A 22,963-nucleotide genomic window follows, 5' to 3' on the forward strand; every position below is an offset into this window, starting at 1 on the left:
GTGACCTTGAAGAATATTGAGAGATGACTTCCTTGTGTCTGAAACTTGGTCCCTTTGCCGGGTGATAATGATGTCTTAACCAAAGCAAGAGCAAGGAAGTTATTACAATTCTTTCGTTTGCAACTCAACCCATCCCTCCGTTTTAGACTGAAAAGGCTCTAGTCAACGCTTTCTCCTTTCCCTTCCAGTCTCCAAGGCAGACCCGGAGGGCTCGGCCCGGGCTTCCGCGGCGGAGGAAATGGCTTCCAGCCCGTTGCCGGGGCCCAACGACATCCTGCTGGCATCGCCGTCGAGCGCCTTCCAGCCCGATGCGCTGAGCCAGCCGCGGCCAGGCCACGCCAACCTGAAACCCAACCAGGTGGGCCAGGTGATCCTCTACGGCATTCCCATCGTGTCGTTGGTGATCGACGGGCAGGAGCGCCTGTGCCTGGCGCAGATCTCCAACACTCTCCTCAAGAACTTCAGCTACAACGAGATCCACAACCGCCGCGTGGCGCTGGGCATCACGTGCGTACAGTGCACGCCGGTGCAGCTGGAGATCCTGCGCCGCGCCGGGGCTATGCCCATCTCATCGCGCCGCTGCGGCATGATCACTAAGCGTGAAGCCGAGCGCTTGTGCAAGTCTTTCCTAGGCGAAAACAGGCCGCCCAAGCTGCCAGACAATTTCGCCTTCGACGTGTCCCACGAGTGCGCCTGGGGCTGCCGCGGCAGCTTCATCCCGGCGCGCTACAACAGCTCCCGCGCCAAGTGCATCAAATGCAGCTACTGCAACATGTACTTCTCGCCCAACAAGTTCATCTTCCACTCCCACCGCACGCCCGACGCCAAGTACACGCAGCCGGACGCAGCCAACTTCAACTCGTGGCGCCGTCATCTCAAGCTCACTGACAAGAGCCCCCAGGACGAGCTAGTCTTCGCCTGGGAGGATGTCAAGGCCATGTTCAACGGCGGTAGCCGCAAGCGCGCGCTGCCCCAGCCAGGCGCGCACCCTGCCTGCCACCCGCTCAGCTCGGTCAAGGCGGCCGCTGTGGCAGCGGCAGCTGCCGTGGCTGGAGGTGGGGGACTGCTGGGCCCGCACCTGCTGGGGGCACCCCCGCCGCCGCCGCCGCCGCCACCCCTGACCGAGCTGGCGGGCGCGCCGCACGCCCATCACAAGCGGCCGCGTTTCGACGACGACGACGACTCGCTACAAGAGGCAGCCGTCGTGGCCGCCGCCAGTCTTTCGGCCGCCGCCGCCAGCCTCTCGGTGGCCGCAGCCTCGGGCGGCGCCGGGGTGGGCGGGGGTGGCGCCGGGGGCGGCTGCGTGACCGGCGTTGGCGCCGGCGCGGGCGCTGGCTCAGCAGCTGGCGCCAAAGGCCCACGCAGCTACCCGGTCATCCCGGTGCCCAGCAAGGGCTCGTTCGGGGGCATGCTGCAGAAGTTCCCGGGCTGCGGGGGGCTCTTCCCGCATCCCTATACCTTCCCGGCCGCAGCTGCTGCTTTCGGCTTGTGCCACAAGAAGGAGGACGCAGGCGCGGCGGCCGAGGCCCTGGGAGCTGCGGGCGGCGCGGGCGCAGCGCCCAAAGCCGGCTTGTCGGGCCTCTTCTGGCCCGCGGGCCGTAAGGACGCCTTCTACCCGCCCTTCTGCATGTTCTGGCCTCCGCGGACCCCAGGAGGCCTTCCCGTGCCCACCTACCTTCAGCCTCCACCGCAGCCGCCCTCGGCGCTCGGCTGCGCACTTGGAGAAAGCCCTACCCTGCTGCGCCAGGCCTTCCTGGACCTGGCCGAGCCCGGGGGCGCGGGTGGGAGCGCAGATGCTGCGCCCCCACCGGGTCAGCCCCCTCCGGTCGTGGCCAACGGCCCGGGCTCCGGCCCACAGCCTCCTGCGGGGGGCGCGGGCGCTCGCGACGCGCTCTTCGAGTCGCCCCCGGGCGGCAGCGGCGGGGACTGCAGCGCAGGCTCCACGCCGCCAGCCGACCCCGGCGCTGTGCCGGGAGCAGGGGCCGCAGTCGCCGGAGCGGGCCCGGCGGGCTCCCGAGTGCCGGGGCCCCACCATTCGCACCTCCTGGAGGGGCGCAAGGCGGGCGGAGGCAGCTACCATCATTCGAGCGCCTTCCGGCCGGTGGGAGGCAAGGACGACGCAGAGAGCCTAGCCAAGCTGCACGGGGCGTCAGCGGGCGCGCCGCACTCGACCCCAGCGCATCACCACCATCACCATCACCACCCGCACCACCACCACCACCATCATCCCCCGCAGCCGCCGTCACCGCTACTGCTGTTGCCCCCGCAGCCCGACGAGCCGGGTTCTGAGCGCCACCACCCCGCCCCGCCGCCACCCCCTCCTCCGCCGCCCCCACTGGCCCCGCAGCCGCACCACCGAGGCCTTCTGTCCCCCGGAGGCACCAGCTGCAGCTACCCCAGCGAGGACAGCTCCGAGGACGAGGAGGATGAAGAAGAAGAGCAGGAGGTGGACGTGGAGGGCCACAAGCCCCCAGAGGGCGAGGAAGAAGAGGAGGAAGGTCGAGATCCCGACGACGACGAGGAGGAAGACGAGGAGACGAGGGTCCTACTAGGGGACCCCTTAGTCGGGGGCGGCCGGTTCCTCCAGAACCGAGGGCTGTCGGAGAAGGGGAGCAGCCGGGACCGCGCGCCGGCCGCCTCGGGCGCTTTCCCACTCGCCCTGAACTCCTCCAGGCTGCTGCAGGAGGACGGGAAACTGGGTGACCCCGGCGGCTCGGACCTGCCCCCGCCCCCGCCTCCGCCCCTGGCCTCCCAGAAAGCGAGCGGCGGCAGTAGCAGCAGCCCGGGCAGCCCGGTCCACCATCCATCACTGGAGGAGCAGCCCTCCTACAAAGATGTAAATATCCCCTTTAGGCTCCTTCAAGCTAATTATTATTATTTAAATGCACCTTTAGGCTGAATCGGTTACATATGCGCAGGAAAGATGAATCACCAGATTTCCCCACAGAAATGAAATATTCAGTGTGTTTAGGAGGGCTTCTTTCCTGCCAGCGGTCCTCCATAAAAATGTGGTTTCTGGTCTCTCTCTTACAAAGCCTTTGAGAGGCTTTGGGGTCTCTATTCCCTCCTATATTTAAGTTGCTGCTTGTAGAAGTTGGGAAAGACCCCATAGTTGACCTAGTCCTTTCTCTACTCCAGCCTTTGCTTCCTGCCAGTTAAGCACAATTGTTCCCCAGAAAGCAGTGGGACCACAAAACTGGAGCAGTCTGAATAATCCTGTCCCCTTTTTTCTCTATAATTCAGCACCTCCCTCCACCATGACCCAAAAAGGGTTGAAAATACATTAACTTCAAAAGTTAAATTCAGTTTTGTTTGAACTGCTTTGATTTAATCAAGGTTTGAAGGCCAGAGCCCTCTTGCCGTAATGGACACATCTGTAAGATATTGTGTCCAGTAAAACAAAAGATTCTCCAGCAAGACCTGGTCTCCCAAACCAATGTCCATCCACGTGACAGTGCTACCTGTGAGCCCTAAAGACAGAGTTACATTTAAATGGCTCAGCATTCAGGGTTCACTCGAGTGTGCCTAGAAGACACTCTCAAGGACTTCAGAGTGAGGTGACTGTCCTAATGCAGTGTAGATTTGACAAATAGCGTGGCGTGTTTATTTACAGAGCATATAATAGGTGTGTATTTAATTAACATATTACTTAAAAAGTAGCTCAGGTACGTGTAGTCGTACACATGTATTGAAGTGCAACAACTATTCAAAGAAGATAATCATCAAAAAATGATGTCTCCTGAGGCCCCATGGAGTCACTTTTATTGATGCTTCTTCCTGCTGACTGTTGACATTAACATATGGTTTGATCCAGGCATTGATTTGTGTGTCTAATTCTTCCCCACGCAGAATCAGAAAACTAAGGAAAATAACCAAGTTATTTTATCTACAAAGGACAACAACGACTTTTCAGGTAAAAGAAAAATTAACCACCAGTTTTCTCTCCTACCTTTAACCATTTCTATGAGACACACCCAGCACCTCCTGGCCCCACTACCATTCTGTGGGTTTTCATCTGTTGAATTTTATGCTTTTTTTGCTTTTTTTTTTTTTTTTTTGGATATTACAGCATATATTTTAAAGGGCAGCATTTCTGTAATTTCCAAGCAATGGTAATTTTCCAAATAGCCCCCAATTTCAACATTCCTCTTTGCATTTAAGTGATGTCAGCACTCTAAACACACACAAATACAGAAATATGTGTTAAAACTCTTGGATGTCTTTGTTTTCCGCTTGTCAGTATGATCACTTGTAGATTTTGTTTTGTTTGATTCTAGATAAGAACAAGGAACATAGCTTTTTCATCACAGATCCCGACGCTTCCGGAGGAGATTTTTGGAGAGAAAGATCAGGTAGGCTGGCACAGATGGGAGGAAGGAAGAGGCAGACGACAGAGAGAGGACCTGAAATTCATAATCAAAAGACTGAATATTTAGTACAAGGGTAAAGATAAAAAACAATTCCTAGTAGATATAACTAAGAAAAACACAAATGGGAAAGCAGTGACATTAATAGCAATAAGATTATTAATCGCTGGGCATATTTCAGAAGAAAATTCAGAAATATATCAGGTTACACAATGAAACAGGCTGGAAAAGCATAAAATGACAATAATTGAAATGTTCTCTTAGAAACCTTCCATTAAAAAGGATCACAGCTTATTGCTTTTAATATCTGTCAGAAAGACATTAAAGGTGTTTTATGACATCTATGCCAACATTTATATTATCTCCATGATAATGATCTCTACACAAAATGTATAATACATTTACAAAAATTACATTATACAAATTAAATGAAACCACCTTTTACTGATTGCTAAATGTCTCCAAGGGGTTTGGGAAAGACGTGATTAGAAGTTTTGATACTAAGTTGTCTATTGCAGTGTCTTAAGGAGAGGGTTTTGTTTCTTGGGAAAAAGGAATCTAATTTTCCATTTATGTAATGCAAACTGCCTTGGCTTTGACTATTCACGGTTAATTGACTGTCAAACGAGGTTGTTATCCTGCGGCAATGTCTGCAAATTTGCCTGTCAAATGAGACAGAGAGAGCAAGCTAGGAAGTAAGGGAGAGGGAGAAAGAGTGGTGTGGGGAGCAGAAATAAAGAAAATAGGATCTTAAAGGAATCTTATATAACAGCAAAGTACAATGAAAAAGGTCTCCAAACCTTTGTTTTTAATTTTTCATAAAGGAAACGTCTCAATATTTTAAATGGCAAAATGCAAATACCTATTTTAATGGAAAAAGAATGGCTTTATATATCATAGGAAGAAGGCTTTGTATATCGGGAGATATTTCCAAATTATCTCATGAGTATATTCTATAAATAGTGATCAACACCCAGTTTTGGTTGACAATGCTAAGGAGTTACTAAGAATAATTTTGTGGTACATCATTGGTGAGTGGCCACATCAAGTCTACATGAAATATACAATGCTGGCTTTTTGTAGCTTTACCTGCTTGTCAGCATGTTTTAAATGTTTTTATTATTATCACTTCCATACATTAAAGCTTTATGCCCTTTGAAAATTCAGAAAATCACCTTTCACAAATTTGCCCTAAGTGTCTAATATGATAAAATTGCTAAAGGTGGATTTTCTGTTACAATCCAAAAGTACAATATAAAGTCACAAAGGCAATGATTTTTGCTCAGGAACTGCTCCTCCCTAGTGTGATATTTCACAAAATTGAGGCCTGAAATGGAAAGGATTGCGACCAAGGAATTTCTAATGGGCTTGCACACATACACAAAAAAAAGGTTTACAATTCTGTTCGATTGATTCTGTAATATCTAGCCATTTCCCAGATATTTCTAGGTAGTCAAGTGCTTTCGTTTGTTGGATATGTGTAGAAATTAATAGCCACTGGAAACAATACATTCATGACTATGAAAAAACAATTTTAGAAACATTCCTCAGCCCCAGATCAAAGGATATTTAGCAGCTCCGTATAGCTAAAAATAGATTTAAAAGTAGCCCAATTTCTCCCATGCCTGGAAACCACAGATGGAAGTCTCTGTGTACTCTAGTGAATGCAGATTAACTCGGGCTGTTTCAACAGCTGAAGTGGATGGAGCCCTTTGCTAGGTCTGTGTTGTACAGCCCAAGAGCACTTAGAGGATTCCTATTGCTCTCTACCAAAATAGACAAAGCTTGGAAAGAGAGTTTAAAAGTAGTGTCACAGCCTAGTGGCACTGTCCATAAGCTAATTTGGGGGAAATTTTTGTTTTTGTTTTATTTTATGTATGACCCCATTTTGCGAGCAGGCCCCATGAAGCCCAAAGTCCAATAAAATAAGAAAACTTACATGTATCAGTGACTGTGGATTCTTTTAGTAATGTAACCCATTCAGAGGCAGAGTAATGTAACCAATAGAGGCAGGACACGGATCCCACTTGTCACTTACTAATCTTAAGACAGATTTTAATTTAGGGTTGCTTGTAAAATTAGTACTTTGTAATTTATACGCCTTAATTTTAAAGTTGTTTTTGACTGCCTAAATTTGGAGAGTTTTATTTTGGAGTTGGCTATTGGTGATACTGAAGTTCAAATTATAGAATATGTATTTACTATAAAGTAACATATTTGGAGAATAATTCACACCAGACCTTACACTTCATTTAGGTAAACCATAAATCATCATAAGTCTGCTTGTGCCAAACTCTACTCTATTCAGGTGCAAATTTTGAAGGAAATAAAAATAAAATTTTATAAATATTCTATAAAAGATCTAAAATGTGCATAGCTTTTTAAGGGGTAGTAATGACTTGTACAAAACTATGGGATAATTTGATGTTTAAATTGTTAAATTAAAAGAGTTTCTGTAGATTTAATGAGAAAATCCAAATTCCACAATCTGAAATCTTTTCTTTTTAGGAACTTTACTTTCCTATGTTGTGCTTAACAACTAGTATTCATAATTTTTATAAAAATTTGAAGTTAACATTTCAACAAATGTGCATACCCATTAGAAATCTAAATGTTTTAGAACATACTGATTCCTTCACAGAGTTATATTCCCTTCATTCCCTGTATATTGATACTCTCTGTAGGTCTGTTAAAACATAAATTTCTCTTCTTCATCTTCCTCTGATTTGGATGGCTGGTCTGGTTCAATGTGGAAACCAGTTCCTCCTGGCCTTGTAAGGGGTTTGGTTTCCACACACTTAGTGCGTTCACTAAACCCTGAAATGCCATCAGAGCACTAAGGATGATAACCAGAGTGGATGGAAACCACAGAATCCACTGTGGTTTGATATTCAGACGGAAATTCAAATGCCAAAAGGAAGTAAGTAAACATGTAGCCACGATCAGTGTTCATATAAAAATTCCACAGCCCTGGAGCTCAGGGCAGTACAGTCAATAGTTATGTTGGTAATAACACCTAGTCATGCTATTGATATATTACTAGTCCCTTTCTCACAATAATTAATTTGATACAGATTCCCAGAGAAACTTGCTCTGCATTGATTTTCCATATTACAATTTCATTCTCACATTAGTCAGGAAAGTATGTAGGTAGTAGGCTATATCATATTATTATCCTGTATTGAATGGGAGACAGGTAGGATGTGGAAAGGAGCGAAACATATTATTGAAATGAACAAATGTTCAGGTGACGAGTATATTTTGTGAAATTTATCTCGGAATCTTGGGTCACGAGAACTTCATCCTCCTGGTTCCTTTGCTGAGCATGTGGAGATGATGTTTTAAACACCAAAAAGTGTTAAGGAGTTTGGGGTAAGGAGTTTGTGGGAGATGACCTACCTTCAGCTGTCCTTGCTTGTAAGAAATATTAGCTCATTGTCTTCATGTTAGAATGCACATTTGAGAAAATCCCAGAGTGGGAATGAGGCCTGTGTTTTGGTATTAATGTATTTACTTGTGGTCAGAATCCAAGAATCCATTTGTTTAACAAAGTGTCGAAAATCTAGATGAGCCAAAAAGACTATGAAGACTGGTGATTAGCTGCCTTGGGTTGGTTCCAGTAGAATGCTTTATCCAGAGAACTCTGCTTGTTAATACAGTTATTTCTCCCCATGTAACAACTGTTAACTTCCACGTAGTCGTAACAGCGTTCATTTGTTTATTTACTCAATGATTCCCCAAGTATTTCAGAATGCCTACTGTGTGCTAGGCATTTGCTAGGCTCTGGGGACTCAGAGAGAGAATCAACAGCAGTCCCTGCTCTCAAATTGCTTCCAGTCAAAAGGAGGGGACAGATAAGCGGTAAGGCAGTGTGAATACTGTAATGGTGTTCCACACATCATACCATCCAGTAAGGTTTATATAATCATGTGTCCCATTAGCCAGTGTTTAATTTAATAATTACTATTGGGAAATATCAATATTTTGTTTCAGCACATATGCAGTATAACATAGAAGAATGAAACATCTTGTCAAACTACTCAGTAAGTCAGTATGCAATTTTTTATTTTTATATGAATTTTTCACTCCCGTGGCAATTATAAATGTACTTTATCAAGAAATTTCTATGACTTTTCTCTAAATAAATAAGGATATAGACATATCTTTAAATGATAGGCACTTACTTTCGTTGATCCCTAACACAAATTCAGTTTAGCAACAATACTTAGTTCCAGTTGATTTTTTAGTTTATCATTTTAGTTAAGTTTAGTCTTCCTTCAACCTTTCAGCCTTATTGGTAACTGTTCCTTTTCAGCAATTTCAAAGATTACATTTTTAAATAATTTTTTTTAAACTTTCCTGTTCATGGTCATTAACCTTACACACCGCGGATATTGTATTTCTGTATAATCAGAAGGACTAAACATGAAATTTTTAAGAAGCCAAGATTCCCCAGAAGCCAATAGAACTTTTATCTATAGGTTTCTTTAAAATTAGACCCATGACTTAAAATCAAATAATATAGATTAGGGGGATGGCAGTTTGGTCAATATATTGCCTGCTCAAAAATATAAATTTGCTTGCAGTCCCAGAGTAAGGTTTTGCATATCCATTTTGAATAACTTTAGTGAAGTTAAGTGATTTGAAATTGAATGCAGTGGGGTCAGCTGGTGAGACAGCTCAAAGCTATTGCAGGTCAAGGAAATCCCGTAAAGTGGAGTCATCCCAGATTTCAATCCCTTTCATTGTAGAAACGCCAGCACCATCGGACTCTGAGCGCGGCTGCATCTTGTTATATGTATGGAAGTTTTAAAATCAATTTGATTTTCACTGGTATAATTCTCTAGTGTACTTAATATGCTATGGACGGATTTCTGAGAATAGTAAGAAGCAGTTACACTTCTCATGAATATATAGCGAATGAAGCACTCTGATTTATTATTCCATTCTATTTTAGAACATGCTTATGATTTAAAAAAAAAGGAAAAGAAGAAGAAAAATTCTAAAAAGCACAGACTAGTAGATCTGAGTTTTCATTCTCTCTCTAGATGCCTTTGGGTAAGACCTTTGACTACTTTGTGCCTCAGTTTATCCGCCTGTAAAATTTAATAAAGCCTCCCACTTTTACATTACTACTGACATTTTTATGAACAATGAATTTTGAGGTTTTTCAATATATGTATTCAAAATTAAGTAATGCCCATATTTCAGATATCAGTTTCTTTTTACTTAGGAATAATTTCCCTTACTACTTATAATTTTTAAACATTTATATGAAACTCAAGGAGATAGAGAAGGACAATCAAAAACTCTACAGAAAAAAATTAAGTAGCATTAATTGACAACAGAAGTTCCAAAACTCGAGTGAATTCAAAATGAACTCAAGGTTCGCTAATCGAAAAGGTTTGATATACTGAATCAAGAAGCAATCTGCATGCAACTCGCAATAAATTTTGGTCATAAATTGTGAAGTTTGCTGTAACTCTTAGTTATTATAATCCCACTGGTATTAATCTTGCTCTTTCTCCTTTTCTTTGCTAATGGAGTTAATATTTAGTTAGTTCATTCTGTACCATCACCTCCCCAGTGGTATTGATTTTCTTTTCGCTTCTGTTCTGTGACCTCACTAAAGTGCCAAATGTCACAAGGGAAGAGTTTAATGTAGAATTTAACACCAAGAAATAGCAGAAGTCTATGTCCCACTGATGGAGAAGAAAATTATTTAACCTTGCTTTCTGTTGTACAGGAATTGATTTTTTAAAGCCTTAAAGCAAAGTATTCTTAAAAACCCCTCTAAACCATTTATCGTACTAAATTTTGGTTATTGTTAAATGTACTAGTTATACTAATGGCAGATTAAGTTTGACCCCATCCGAATTGTACCTCTAAGATGGATTGTTAGGGAAAGAGAAACTAAAAATTCCAGAAAATCTAAATTAAAGCCAGATTATAAGACTAAGATTAGCTATTAAAGTTCAGAGTTGATTGATTTAGGAGTTAAATATGTATAAATGGAGTGTGTTCAACAGAGGCCAGGCCCTGTGCTGAGGCTGCTGGAGGTGAGAGGGCGGAACCTCAGGCCGGCCCTGGGGGCATGACAGTGCATTGGGAACTGCATACAGAGACTGCAGCTTCACATGCAGATCATGTCCTCCCTTCCAGGGTCTGCTCCCCTGCACCAGGACACATGTGGGAGCACGTGAGTCCACACAAACTATGGAAACATCTGGATATTTCACTGAAATTTTTTATTCTTCATCCAAATGTTCAAGTGCATGTGTATCTCGTTTATAGACATGGCCCCAAACCCAAATAGTTTCATTGACTAAATTTACCCTTGAGTGTGCAACACAATAACACGCTTACTTTCTATAAAAGGGAACATTTTCTCCAAATATTTTTCATCGAGTGTTGTCAACAATAGTCCTGGAACATGGAGGCCCTTTCAGTGATAAGCAACTTGCTCCCCCTGGGGCTGCAGGCTGGCGCAGCACCTCTGAGTGCTGGTTGCTGGCTCCAGGGAGAATTTAAAAGGGAGACAGCCAAGACGAGGAATGAGAAGCTGAGTGGGGATGAAAGGAGAGGGAAGGAGAGAGAATGTATTTCCACAGAAAGGATGGATGAATGCTAAATTTTTAATCATCATCCAAATGTCAGGCATTTCATATTGTACTCTGCGTACTTAGTATACTGTATATACGCACCGGGTAGAATGTTTAAATGATCTTATTGACTGAATTCGAGTTTAGCTTGAGAAAAATAATATCTATTTAGAGCTTCTCCTGTCCCATGACTACCAACAGGACAGGTCCTCTGACCCACTCATTTGGCTCTTCAAATTAAATGAGCTCTAAAAATGCAAGGTATTTTTGCTGTTGGAGGCCACAGCGGACATATACATTCACATTTTCATGGCTCTGTTAAAATTCAGTGCTACAGTTTTGTTTGTCTCTAAAAGAAATTTTCAAAATGTCAGATAGAAACAAAAATGGGACCATCACAAACTTCCCCCATAAACTGAAAATAGAGAGTGAGTCTTAGAATATACAAATAGATCAGAATGTGCTTTTTCATTCATAGGAATGAGTTAGTGCTTAAAAACCCCTTATGGCAACAGAGGAGTTACAGTAACATTAGTTGGTATTTCTGTCACAAACTGGATTGAGTTAAATGAAATACAGCAAGTATTCGTGGAACGTGTTTGTACCCCTCTCTAGGGGAGAGGTGATGGTGTTACCTGTAGGGCAGGATCTCCATGCCCTCAGAAAGCAGATTTTTCTAGCAGGGGGAGACCAGACTGGCATAGGTGAGATGCCAGAATGTCGGGTACAAAGTGGCAGAGTAAAGATGACAAGCACGTGGAAATTCAGCCCAGGAAGGAATGGATCAGCGGCATTTGCAGAAGTGGGGAAAGGCTTTCGGAAGAGCCGGGACTTGGATGGTATTCTGATTTTGGATGGATGGCGTGGGGTGGGGTGGAGGGCACTTAGGCAAGGTAAACAACACGAAGCAGAGCCAGCAGATGTGAGAAATAAACGCCCAGCTAGAGGAAGAGGTTTGTGTTCGGTGACAGAGAAAGACAGCTTGTCTCAGCCGGATGGAACAAGGTTATGGGAGCACATGGAGGCTCCAGGGTAGGAATTTAGAGTGGATTCTGCAGTGTAGACCATGGGAAGCTTGCAGGTCCTTGAGCAGAGGTGTGCCATGATATTTAAGAGGAAGTAGTTACTCTCGTGCCTTTAAAGTGCTAATGACTCTATTGGATGTTTGGGGGTTTTTTTCCTTTGGATAGTCCAGTCTCCTCTTCACTTGCTATTTACTGCGCATCTCTCCTTCGGCATACATTATTCTTACATCCATCCCTCTTGTACTTCCAGTTTCTGATGACTATGTGAGGGCAGAACTTGGGTGAGGTGGAACATTCACCTGGAATATGGGACCACCTGGTGCTGGAGGACCCTGGAGAGCCCAGGGAAGCAGGGACCACCTGACCCCCAGCTCTCTGGCCTCTGCCACACTTGGCAGAGGTGTAGTTTCTCTGATGTAGCGTGATGCTGCCTGTACCTTCCCGGGGCAAGCAGGATTCACGGGTGACAATACAGGTCACAGTGACCTGGCCCCATGAACCTGCAGTCATGGAGCACTGGTGCAGACGCAACCCTGAGCAGCAGCTTCCGGTCATGTCAGCCCACGGGATGTATTTTATGCCCTAATTATGCATTACTCTACAACTTGAAGCCACCCAACTATTTTCTTTTACAGTCTGACTCGTGATAATGTTTTAGGCCAGCCCTCCAAGAAAGCTATTCCTTCCAAGTTATAGTTTTCTTTCCTATAACTACACACTTAAGATCTCTATGCCTCCGCTCCTGCCTTTTGGTAACTTTTTTTAAAAGGGGGAATATAGGGAAGGAAAGTAAGCACTTAAATTTTTGGATGTGTCCAAATCCATTCATTAACTTTGGAAAAGTAAAATGCATTTAACCTGATGGAATATTTATAAAAATTGGAAGCTCATTGTCAACTAAATCTCATTTATTTAATCTAGTATTAGACTGCCTTTTTTTTTTTTTAACCACAGATGGAAAACATTACCAGTAATAGTGAACAAACATTTCCAGGCTCCCAGAGGTCATTTTTAACCACCATTAACAATCTGGTTTTCACAAATTAGTAATATACAAAAGGCAGCGGGCCAGTAAAAGATACACAAAAGGCAGCTGAAGCTTCTGTGCTCCCTTATTTACCTAATATTTAACTATTTTTTTAAAACGCTTTGTCGGTAAGACATTTGAATCTTCTGAAAATTGGCAGATTTTACTGAGAAGTTGCAGCAGAATATCTGTTTGAAAGAGACACTGATGTAAAATATTAATAAAACCTCCACAAAGCTGATGAAAAGAAAAGCTTATTATTAATGTCATCAGTAGATTTGTCTGTGGTTAATATAGTTTCCATTTACTAGCCATTTGTTTAATGGTTTCTTACCTATGTAAACCTCCTAGTTGTGAAGTGGAAAAGAAATGCCTTTTTACGTATCACATTTTCATTTTTAAAATTTAATTATCTAATTGAAATGTAATATAAGATAAACAGCCCACAGAATACGCTAATGAATCAGAAAGAATCTGGTCTATACTGTGATGAGGACATGGCTCCTACAGTTGCCTATTCAGAAACAGACTGTCTCCTCTGAATCATGTTTTGAGTGATTGAGAAAGTTATAGAATGATAAAGTCTCATTATGCCCTGTAGATAGATGGAGAGATACATGCCCACTTGTTTCTTCTCTTGTTCAAACTCAATATTGTGTGTAACTATGAAACGTCTACCCATTCAACTGGTTAACTGAAATTAGAGTCAGTTGGGCAAACTGCATATAATGTGCATTTATCTTCATTTTAAAATATCATTATTCTTGGTATACATATTGATGATTTGTTATCAACCTTCATGGTACTCTTCTTTTAGATAGTAATGTTTTGTGGGAATTATATTGAGGTCTATATGTGAAATGCGTCACAGATCTTACCTCATTATTTTATTATATGGAGAAGAAAGTCAAGGTATTAATGTTCAGAAGCCTACAGAGAGAGGTCATGTCCAAGATGAGAGAAGGAATGAGGTTGTGATCTGGATAGTAGAGAAGATGCCTGCCATTAAGGAACTCAGGGATGCCAAAGATAGTATTGTCCTAATGATGGGAAGCCAGGGGAAGCACCTTCCCATAACTCTGCACATGTGCAGGAATATTTGCATATATGTGTATTTACACACTGTGCAATTACTCATACATGCACACGCATGCTCCCAGCAGACATCAGGTGGAATGCAGAATCGCCATTGATAATATGTTAAGGATTTTCCTGTCTGTCCTTGATGCTGCAGGCCGCTACTCTGGGGAGAAATTCTGTTTCCTTTTTTGCAGGAATTTTCGCCTTGACAGTGAAATCTCTCAGTATTCCTGCAAGTGCCTGGGGCCATTACATTCCATTTCTTGCTGAGGAAGGGAAATGAACAAATATAGAGGAGAGAACTGAAATGATGCATTCTGTCCATGCTATAATTTAGAATTTATGACCTCTTGGGGTTCCTTTCAGTGACAACTGAAAACACTTTATTGAATACCTATTACGTGTCCAGCTCTGGGCTAGGCACTGGCCATGCAGGAAAGATAGAACCCCTACCTCAAGTAGCACACCGCCTAGTGGGTGCATAAGGCCAGTAAGAAAAAAGCACCACTGACACAGAAGGAGGGAGCTCAGAGGGATGGGAGGTGGGGGAATTGGGGAGGTGAGAAGGGAAAGGGAAATCCATGACGCCTTAGAGCAGCTTTGTCGGTCCTGCTACACCTCTTTAGGTAAAAATGGAAATCCAATTACATCATGTAGATAGTTGCAGATAGCAGGTTGAAATTTGGAAACAAAAAAATTTCTAGTTAGCTGAATGATTGGATTTCATTGGTTTATTTATGTTTTCTGGATTATGTAGACTCGATTTATGACTGTAGATAAATACATTTTCTTAACTTACCATTGTTCTAGTTATCACATAAGCAAAATAGGTAAGGACAACAATCTAACCTTTATCCACAATATAGTTTTTACTGGCTGAAGACAGGTAGTTAAGAAACTATCAGCAAGCATGTGAATATTACAAGGTAACATAAGACAACTTATTTCACATCTCTGTTTTAGGTTGATTTTTTTAAAAAAAGATCAATTATTAAAAAATCGCTCCAGGCTTATAAATTCTCTCCCAAGGACAGCTAAAGCTTCCTCCCACTTCTTTTTCACTGCCCCAAATTTTGGCAGCTGAAGAAGACAAGAGGCTTCCGCTTCCATGGTCTTGAGGGCCTTCCAGTTGATACCAGGCTTCTTCACTTCTGGAAGGAGAGAGACTCTGATTGGATTTCTTCCAGAAATGTTGACTGTTCAACCTTCTCTTTTGCCCATTCTAGCAATTACCTTCATTGTAAAGGATGAGTAGTGGTGGGGGCTGGAAGGGGGCTGACTTCAGGAATCTGCTTCCAGGGAGCTGCCGTCACAGGCTGGGTAAACTGGGCTCCCATTTTCTTTAGCTCCCTGCCATGTTTCAGGGAAATCGTACATGAGGGCAACATTTGGATCTGAGGACATCCACTTTCAAGCTATATTAAATAAGTTCTTTTGTAGATATTAAACGAAAATGAAAAGAAAGACTTTAAGGAAATAGCCTGCCCAAAACTAATATTTTTTTCTCCTTTTTTTTTTTTTAAGGTGAACACACACAAGAAATGAATTCACCTCATTCACTCAAAAAGGATGTAGAAAATATGGGAAAAGGTAAAGAAAAGTTTTAATTCTGTAGAAGTTCTCTTAGCTTTAAAAGAGTATAGAGATAATAGGAGGAGATTTTTGTTCTACACCATATTTTAAGTTGACAAGCAACATATGAATAATATATGGACCATTGGGTGGATATAATTGAGATTAATGCATACATATCAATCAATACATGACACTGTAATATAATACTTTAAAATAATATATTACATTGATTTATATTCATGGATTTCTGCACAAAATCTATCCTATGTCTATGCAACACTTTTTAAACTGGTAAAATATTTTATCTTATAATAATAAATTGGCATATATAACAGTTCTCTGGAGAGTTATTTGTAAAGATTAGTAAAATGATTCTTCTTTTTTTCTTTATTAGAAGAACTTCAGAAAGTTTTATTTGAACAAATAGATTTACGGAGACGACTAGAACAAGAATTCCAAGTGTTGAAAGGAAATACATCTTTCCCAGTATTCAGTAAGCAATCACTTTTATTTCATTGCATTATGATATTTGACGACATTTCTATTATTAGGCTTAAAAATATGCTTCTAAGTGTTAAGTGATGGTGTAAAGCATCACACGGTGTTCCCGTGGCCTCCGTCTAAATATTCAGAAATTTTAGTCTGTTGTTTATGCTTTGAATCAGCTCACAGATAAAATTTCTTACAAAAACCTTTTGCTATTTATTGTATTGGTGTATGTGTATCTGTGTGTAGGTACCGTGTATATTTAAAATATGTACAGAAATATACCAACAATATGTCGATATATTTAAATATTCAGACATATTTAGATTATGTGTTTTTAAACAAAGAAATTACTCAGGCATTTTTGTTTTCTAAGGCAGGAAAAACAAAAGAGCGATTAATTTTTATTCTCAGATCATGCTGGCTGGAGAGCTGCCTAGTGCTTGAGATATGTATAAATCTGAAGATTTAAAATCCAACAATTCAATGTTCCCATGTATTTTATTAATTGAAATTAACATAATTTTGGTAGTTTTGGATTTTCCATCCATATTTAATGTTAAAATTCCATTCCAAATGTGGTGGCAGGAGACATTGTAGTGTAAAAACTAGTGGTTCTGCTCCCTGAGTCCCGGAATCTCAGAAAGACATCGTGACAGGTGTCCATGCTTCCCCAGCCCTGCTCTGGGTCACATTTGGACAAATCCATCACAGTAGTGTTTTTTTGAAACTTTTTGGAGTTTCATTTAATCATATTCCTCTCTCCAGAGAAAGGAAAGTGGGAAAGAAAATAGTATGTAAACTTGTATTTTGAATTATCTAAATTTCATAATAATTTTAGGGGCACACTTTTTTAGGATGTCAGCATGCCCCTTGTTTATTAATCTGGGCGTCACAAAACTCGTGTTGGCAATTCCTGTGCTAGAGCATAGACCAGCATCTGCAAAAAGAGTTTTCAGGAATTGTGACAATTTTGATAATATGAGCGGGAGGGTCTGCATTCCCCAGGGCTTCTCCAGTGTAATCGTCAGCACGATTGAAAGACGTGCCCCCTCGGATGGCGTTTTTGAATAGTATTGGGTTCCTGGTAATGTGTCAAACTGAGTTGCAGCAGAACGCTTAGCGAGGTAAACATGAAGGAGATGCGAGACGGAAGAGAGCGCTGACAGCAAGGAGCAATAGAGTCTTGGCCAGGGAGGTTTGGAGCTCACCATGCTTCAGGATTTTGAGTTTGGGGAATGCCTGCTGAGGTGCAGAATAAGATGGAGGGGAGAATGGCCGATAGCTTTTGATAGTGTATTAGGATCACATGACATTTGTAGCTTCAAGAAAAAGAGAAACATATTAAAAATATCTTTGAAACCTTAAAAACCAGGCACTTCCGAAGGATCCAGGGCTCTCTAATTTCCAAAACTGTATCGTAAGAAAGACTGCGGGGTTCTTTGCAGCAATAAGTAGACATTGAATGATCGGTTTCCCCTGTAAGTTGATGTTTACCTGATTGTTGAGTTTGCAGATCCCTGCTTTTCGATCCAGCAGAGTGGGTGGAAGTCCCATCAAATCCTTACAGTGCCCACCTGACTCCCCATGAAGCTGGTGTAGCCGTGATTTATCCCATTAATGAAAGCGAATTAATCATTTTAAGGAATTAAGTAATTTATAATAATTTATACATTTTCCTTATTACCTGCTCTACCATACAACATGTATATGTTTCTGTTAAAAAAAAAAAAAAGAATGTTATGGTACAACTGACCAGTTTCGATTGAAACCTATTATTCGTCCTTTTGATGTGAATTAAAATGAATCCTCTGTGATTGCCGGATGTATGAAACACTGCAATTAAGCAACAATGAAAGTTTTTTCTCTTTTTTATCTGCTGTGTACTCCACTGACCAAGGAAGTGGTGTGTGTGTGCCCAAGTTTGAATAATGCGTGGTTTAGACACACCACAAAGTGGCAGTTAATTTCACACCTATGAAAATAGCAAATGCACATTATGTGCTTGTTAACTACATGTGAGAGGCCGTGAGGCTGGCGGACAGATTTAGATTCACTCAGATGCAAAGGGGCGAATGGAACTTCATGAAGCCACATCAGAAGGAATCAGAGAGGAATCCCGGCCAGTTTGGCAGAGTTTTTTACTGGGAGGTGGACAGACACAGTCACAACAACTAAAATCCAGTTCACTTAGAACACAGAGCACCGAGGCTACACAGCAGTGTGTGACAATTAGGAATCCAGGCTCAACACTGACCAGAGCTGAGTTCCCTTTTGGGATCTCCCGCTTCCTAGTTGGATGGCCTTGGAAATTGTAAAATGGGCCAGATAATTCCCATCGGGCAGGAGGATGAGATGACTAAATGAGAGGATCCATGTGGAGTGCTGCCCACATCCCTAGCACAGGAGAAGTGCTCAGTAATGTCAGCTGCCATGATGATGGTGATAGTGTCGCAGGAGGAGGAAGAGGAAATTATTAGCATGGAGCTCATTTCTAAAAATTGAGTCCCAATTTCTGACTTTCTCTTGGGCTTCTTCTTGTGGTTCTGAGGGTTGCTGAGGACCACAGGAATGAATCCTGGGCATGGAGAGGGTAAAGATAAAGATTAGAGGAAGGATGAGGAGAAGGAGGAAGGAAGAGGAGAAGGAAAAAGAAGAGGAGGAAAGAGGACAAAGCAAGACTCCATACTTGGGGAGCAGAGGTTGGGAGGAGAGGAAGAACAAGCAAGTCTCTCCACTTGCTGGGACAGAGGCTTCCAGAGCTCCTCTGCATCAATACTTCTGCATGCCCCTGATGGGGGGAACACAGGGAGGAGGAAAGGAGCTAAAACAGCAGGGCAAGGCACGCATTCACCATTAGGGCGGAGGCAGAGAAGCATGGCGTGGCGGTTAGTAGGAGGGCTCCTGGATTGGACACCAACTCCCCCACTGAGTAACCTCAGGCAAGTTACCTAAACTCTTTTTCAACTGTAAAACAGTACTACTACCTACCTCATGGGGCTGCTGAGAGGTTTAAATGAGTGAAATGTATGAAGTGTTTCTCATAGTAACTGACCCAGAGTCATGTGAGTTGTTGCTACTATTACCATGGGGTAATAGTATTACCTGATGCTTCCATTCCTGCAGGGGCTTTACAGCAAACCAGGGCTTCTGGAGGTTTATTGGGCTGTAGTTACAGAGGGTGGAACAGGTAGTGAAACTTGGTTTGATACTTGACAATACGTTTACTTGACAAACTGGGTAGAACATGAGAAGAGAGGTACGGAGGGCATCGTAAGGAAAGGAGGGAGAAAGGTTATCTAGAATTGAGTGGAAATAGGCGTTCGATAGCAGGAGCTTCACCCTTATCGAGGTCACTTTGAGGTGACAGTAGGACAGCTGGTCAAGCATCCTGCAATGGCAGGCATGTTTAATTGGACAGGAGTAAATGGTTAGAGACTCTGCCCCTAACATGCCACCCTTCCAAACTCCCCCACTAATGACTGGTCTGGTCATTTTTGCAGCTGTAGATCCGGAAGTCATTTTTGCCGTCACTCTGTGTCCACGTCCCCTAGTGAATCTGTCTCTTCTTCCTCCCTTCTCCTCTAACATCCTATACCTTCCTTTCTTATATCATTCATTTGCTGTAGTTTTTCATTCTTTTTCCTCACTTGCCACCAGCCATCAGTATAACCTCAGAGCCCAGCCCTGACCTCCTAAAGGCTGGCTGGATGAGGCCACGAATGGAGAAGACCCTCACCTCCCGCCTCCTATGTCACTGCAGTGGGATGTCCTGGGTCCTCACCTCCCTTCCCCACTCCAGCCCTTGCTGCCCACTGCCCTTAGCCCAGTCTTCCTAAAACTCTACCTTTGGCTCCAAGTCTTCCACTCAAGAAGCTATTGTGATTCCCTACTCCTGAGCATATTGTATCTAATTTAACTCCTGACCGACTCTCAAAACCTTCCATAATTGGCCCACCCTGCCTCCTCCACCTTATTTCTGCTTCTCCCTCTGCTCAGCTCCAGGTACCCTACAGAACGCTCTCTCCTCTAGCTTTCCACCTCTGCATACCGGCTGTCTCTAGTCCGGAATGCCTCCCCTCATCTAGGTGCTTCTCATCATTTGGGACACAGCTCAAGTTCCGCCACGTCCACGAAGCCTTCCCACTTTTGGAGACGGCACACTTTGCTGAAGTCCTGCTTGTTTATTTCTAGTTCCACAGGTATTTTTGCGACTCCTTTCTGATTGCTTCACCCGCGCTACCCTCCTCTCTCCTATAGCGTTGTAAGTACGTTCAGGAACAGGTGTTCTTCTCTTGCTGCCCACACAGCACCTGGCATACAGTGGGCACATGACATCCTCTCAGTAAATAGTTGATATAAATTTTGATGTCGTATTCAAAGGGATTAAAACTGACAATGAAGGATGAGATCGTATCACTGAGAACTGTTGTACAAAGGAGATTAGTGAGGGCTCATGAGTCGCGTCCTTGGATGTGCAGAGATGATGACAAATTTGTGGCACTTGAGAGAGCTGGGTGGAAAGGTCAGTTGTGCATGACACAGAAGGCCTAATGACTGGAGCTCTATGAAAAACTTAAGTAGCAGATTTTAACCATGTCGTCATTTTAGATTTTTATCAAAAATTACTCTCCCAAGTTACTGTTCAAGTTACTTCTATTAAAAACCAACTACATTTCATCTACCCGAATATGGTCGCCCCAGCTTTCACCTGTGGTGGTTACTGGATTCATTCTCTGTTCAGTAGTTTCTGTCTTTCCTTCCTCTCTCTTTGTGTAGCATCCTCTGGAGAAGGAGAGATGGGGGATTTTTTTTTTTCCTTAAAGATTGGCACCTGAGCTAACATCTGTTGCCAATCTTTTTTTTCCTTCTTCTTCTCCCCAAAGCCCCCCGGTACATAGTTGTATATTCTAGCTGTAGGTCCTTCTGGCTCTGCTTTGTGGGATGCTGCCTCAGCATGGCTTGATGAGCAGGGCCATGTCCACGCCCAGGATCTGAACCGGAAAAACCCTGGGCTGCGGAAGTGGAGCGCATGAACTTAACCACTCAGCCACGGGGCCCGCCCCAGAGATGGAGGAATTTTAAAACACATATAGATCAAAAGTCTCAGTACTTGTTTAAAAGCAGTGATAACAAAATGAAGACTGTGTAAACGGAATGAGTCCCAAAGCCTGTCGCTTGATGAGTAGGATCTACCATACGGGTTCTTTTCTTATTTCTGGTCCCAGGAATATAGGCTGGCTACTTTTTATTGCTGTGTGAAACCCCTTTGGCTTTTCAAACTGTCTGCTTTGGCAGAGCCCGGCCCGCGCCACTGTGTTGGCTGGCAGACTGCGCTCCATTGCGTTTCTCTGCTACCTCCTTTCATGCTATCGTTTCCAAAAATAGTTAGGTTTTAAGTGATTCTCATTAGAGAAATCAGCTTAATGATTTTTTCATCTCCAGTTAAATTGTACCTTCATCAACCTTTAGAGCATAGCAAAAATTTTAGGGTTTTTTTCTTTTGCCAGTTAACAATCTTTATATCTCAAAAGTTATATACTTGCTAGTTACAGAAAATCTAAAATATACAGAAACATGAAGGGAAGAAAACAAAAGTCACCCGTTATCTTGTCACGTGGAGATAACCAATGTTAACGTTTTGGGGTTTCAGCCTTTTTAATGCATATTAAATCCTTTTTTTTAACAGAATGAAATATTAAACACACAATTTTTTACCTTCCTTCTTTTCGCTTAACACGAGCCTCTTTCCATTACTACACAGCAGTCCATAAATGTACTTTTAAGATGGACATTAAAGTTTATCCAAGTTTTAGATAATGGACATCATTGGAACTAAATCTTTGCACATATCCGTGACTATTTCCTTAGGATAAACTCTTGAAAGAATTGCTTTGTGAAAGAGTATGAATTTTTTAAAGCTCTTGATACGTAATTTCAAGTTGCTTTCCAGAAAGGTTGTACTCATTTATACTCCCATCCCTGGAACACTACATATCATCTTTTCTTTTAATCTTTGCTAATTTAAATGGAAAAAAATGGTACCTCATCTTATTTCCTTTTCTTTCATTGCTAGGGATGTTGAACACTTTTCACATGTCTATGGTCCTTCTGTGTGTTTTGTGACTGCTCCTTATATTCTCTCCCCATATTTCTTTTGATGTGTTCATTTTCTTATTGATTTATATGAATGCTTTATACACTAAAGTATTAATTCTGTGTCATGTCACTAATATTCTTTCATTTGTATCAATACTTTTAAATGTTGACTATGGTGTTTTGTGTTTGGGGAGCTTAATTTGTTTGTAGTTTATTGTCATACCAAAGTTTTACATTTTTGTCTAATCAAATCTATCAATCCTTTCCTTTTTGGTTTTTGTCCTTGATGCCCTTCCCCATCTCAATCTTATAAAAATCTTCACCAGTTTTTCTATCACTTCCATGGCTTCATATTTTTTTTTTCGTTTTAACTTGAATAATTGTGTTGAGTGCATCATCGTAGAGCGATGAGCATGAATTAAGTAAGGAGTAGATATGATTGTTCCACTCTGAATTGCCCTTAGCTATTTCCTCCTCCAAAATCAGAATCTTCTGGGATCCCAGGGAGGTGCACCAGCAAGGTCAGCTTCAGGCAGCCCCTCATTCCTAATCCATCTCAATTTACCACCCTGGTCAGAGGCTCCTCAGACCCTAGAGGGACAGAGGAAGCTGCCGAGGCTCAGGGGACAGTCTCTCCTTCCCAGAGGGAGACCTGCTTGGGATGTGCTCTGATGTCTGGAAAACACATCAATCTTCCTGCAG

At 42.7% G+C, this 22,963-nt stretch overlaps 1 protein-coding gene across 1 annotated transcript in view; it reads left to right on the forward strand.

Moving 5' to 3' along the window:
• Window positions 1–210: 210 nt before the first annotated feature.
• SKOR2 (SKI family transcriptional corepressor 2) overlaps window positions 211–22,963 on the forward strand; it is a 38,967-nt gene continuing 16,214 nt past the window's right edge. Inside the window, exons 1-5 of the mRNA XM_044774683.2 lie at window positions 211–2,836; window positions 3,850–3,913; window positions 4,278–4,352; window positions 15,626–15,691; window positions 16,071–16,169. Coding sequence (XP_044630618.2) covers window positions 239–2,836; window positions 3,850–3,913; window positions 4,278–4,352; window positions 15,626–15,691; window positions 16,071–16,169 — 2,902 coding nt within the window. The 5' untranslated portion in view covers window positions 211–238. The remainder of the gene's footprint in view (window positions 2,837–3,849; window positions 3,914–4,277; window positions 4,353–15,625; window positions 15,692–16,070; window positions 16,170–22,963) is intronic.

Source organism: Equus asinus, chromosome 7 (assembly GCF_041296235.1).
Source record: "Equus asinus isolate D_3611 breed Donkey chromosome 7, EquAss-T2T_v2, whole genome shotgun sequence".
Classification (NCBI taxonomy): Eukaryota; Metazoa; Chordata; class Mammalia; order Perissodactyla; family Equidae; genus Equus; species Equus asinus.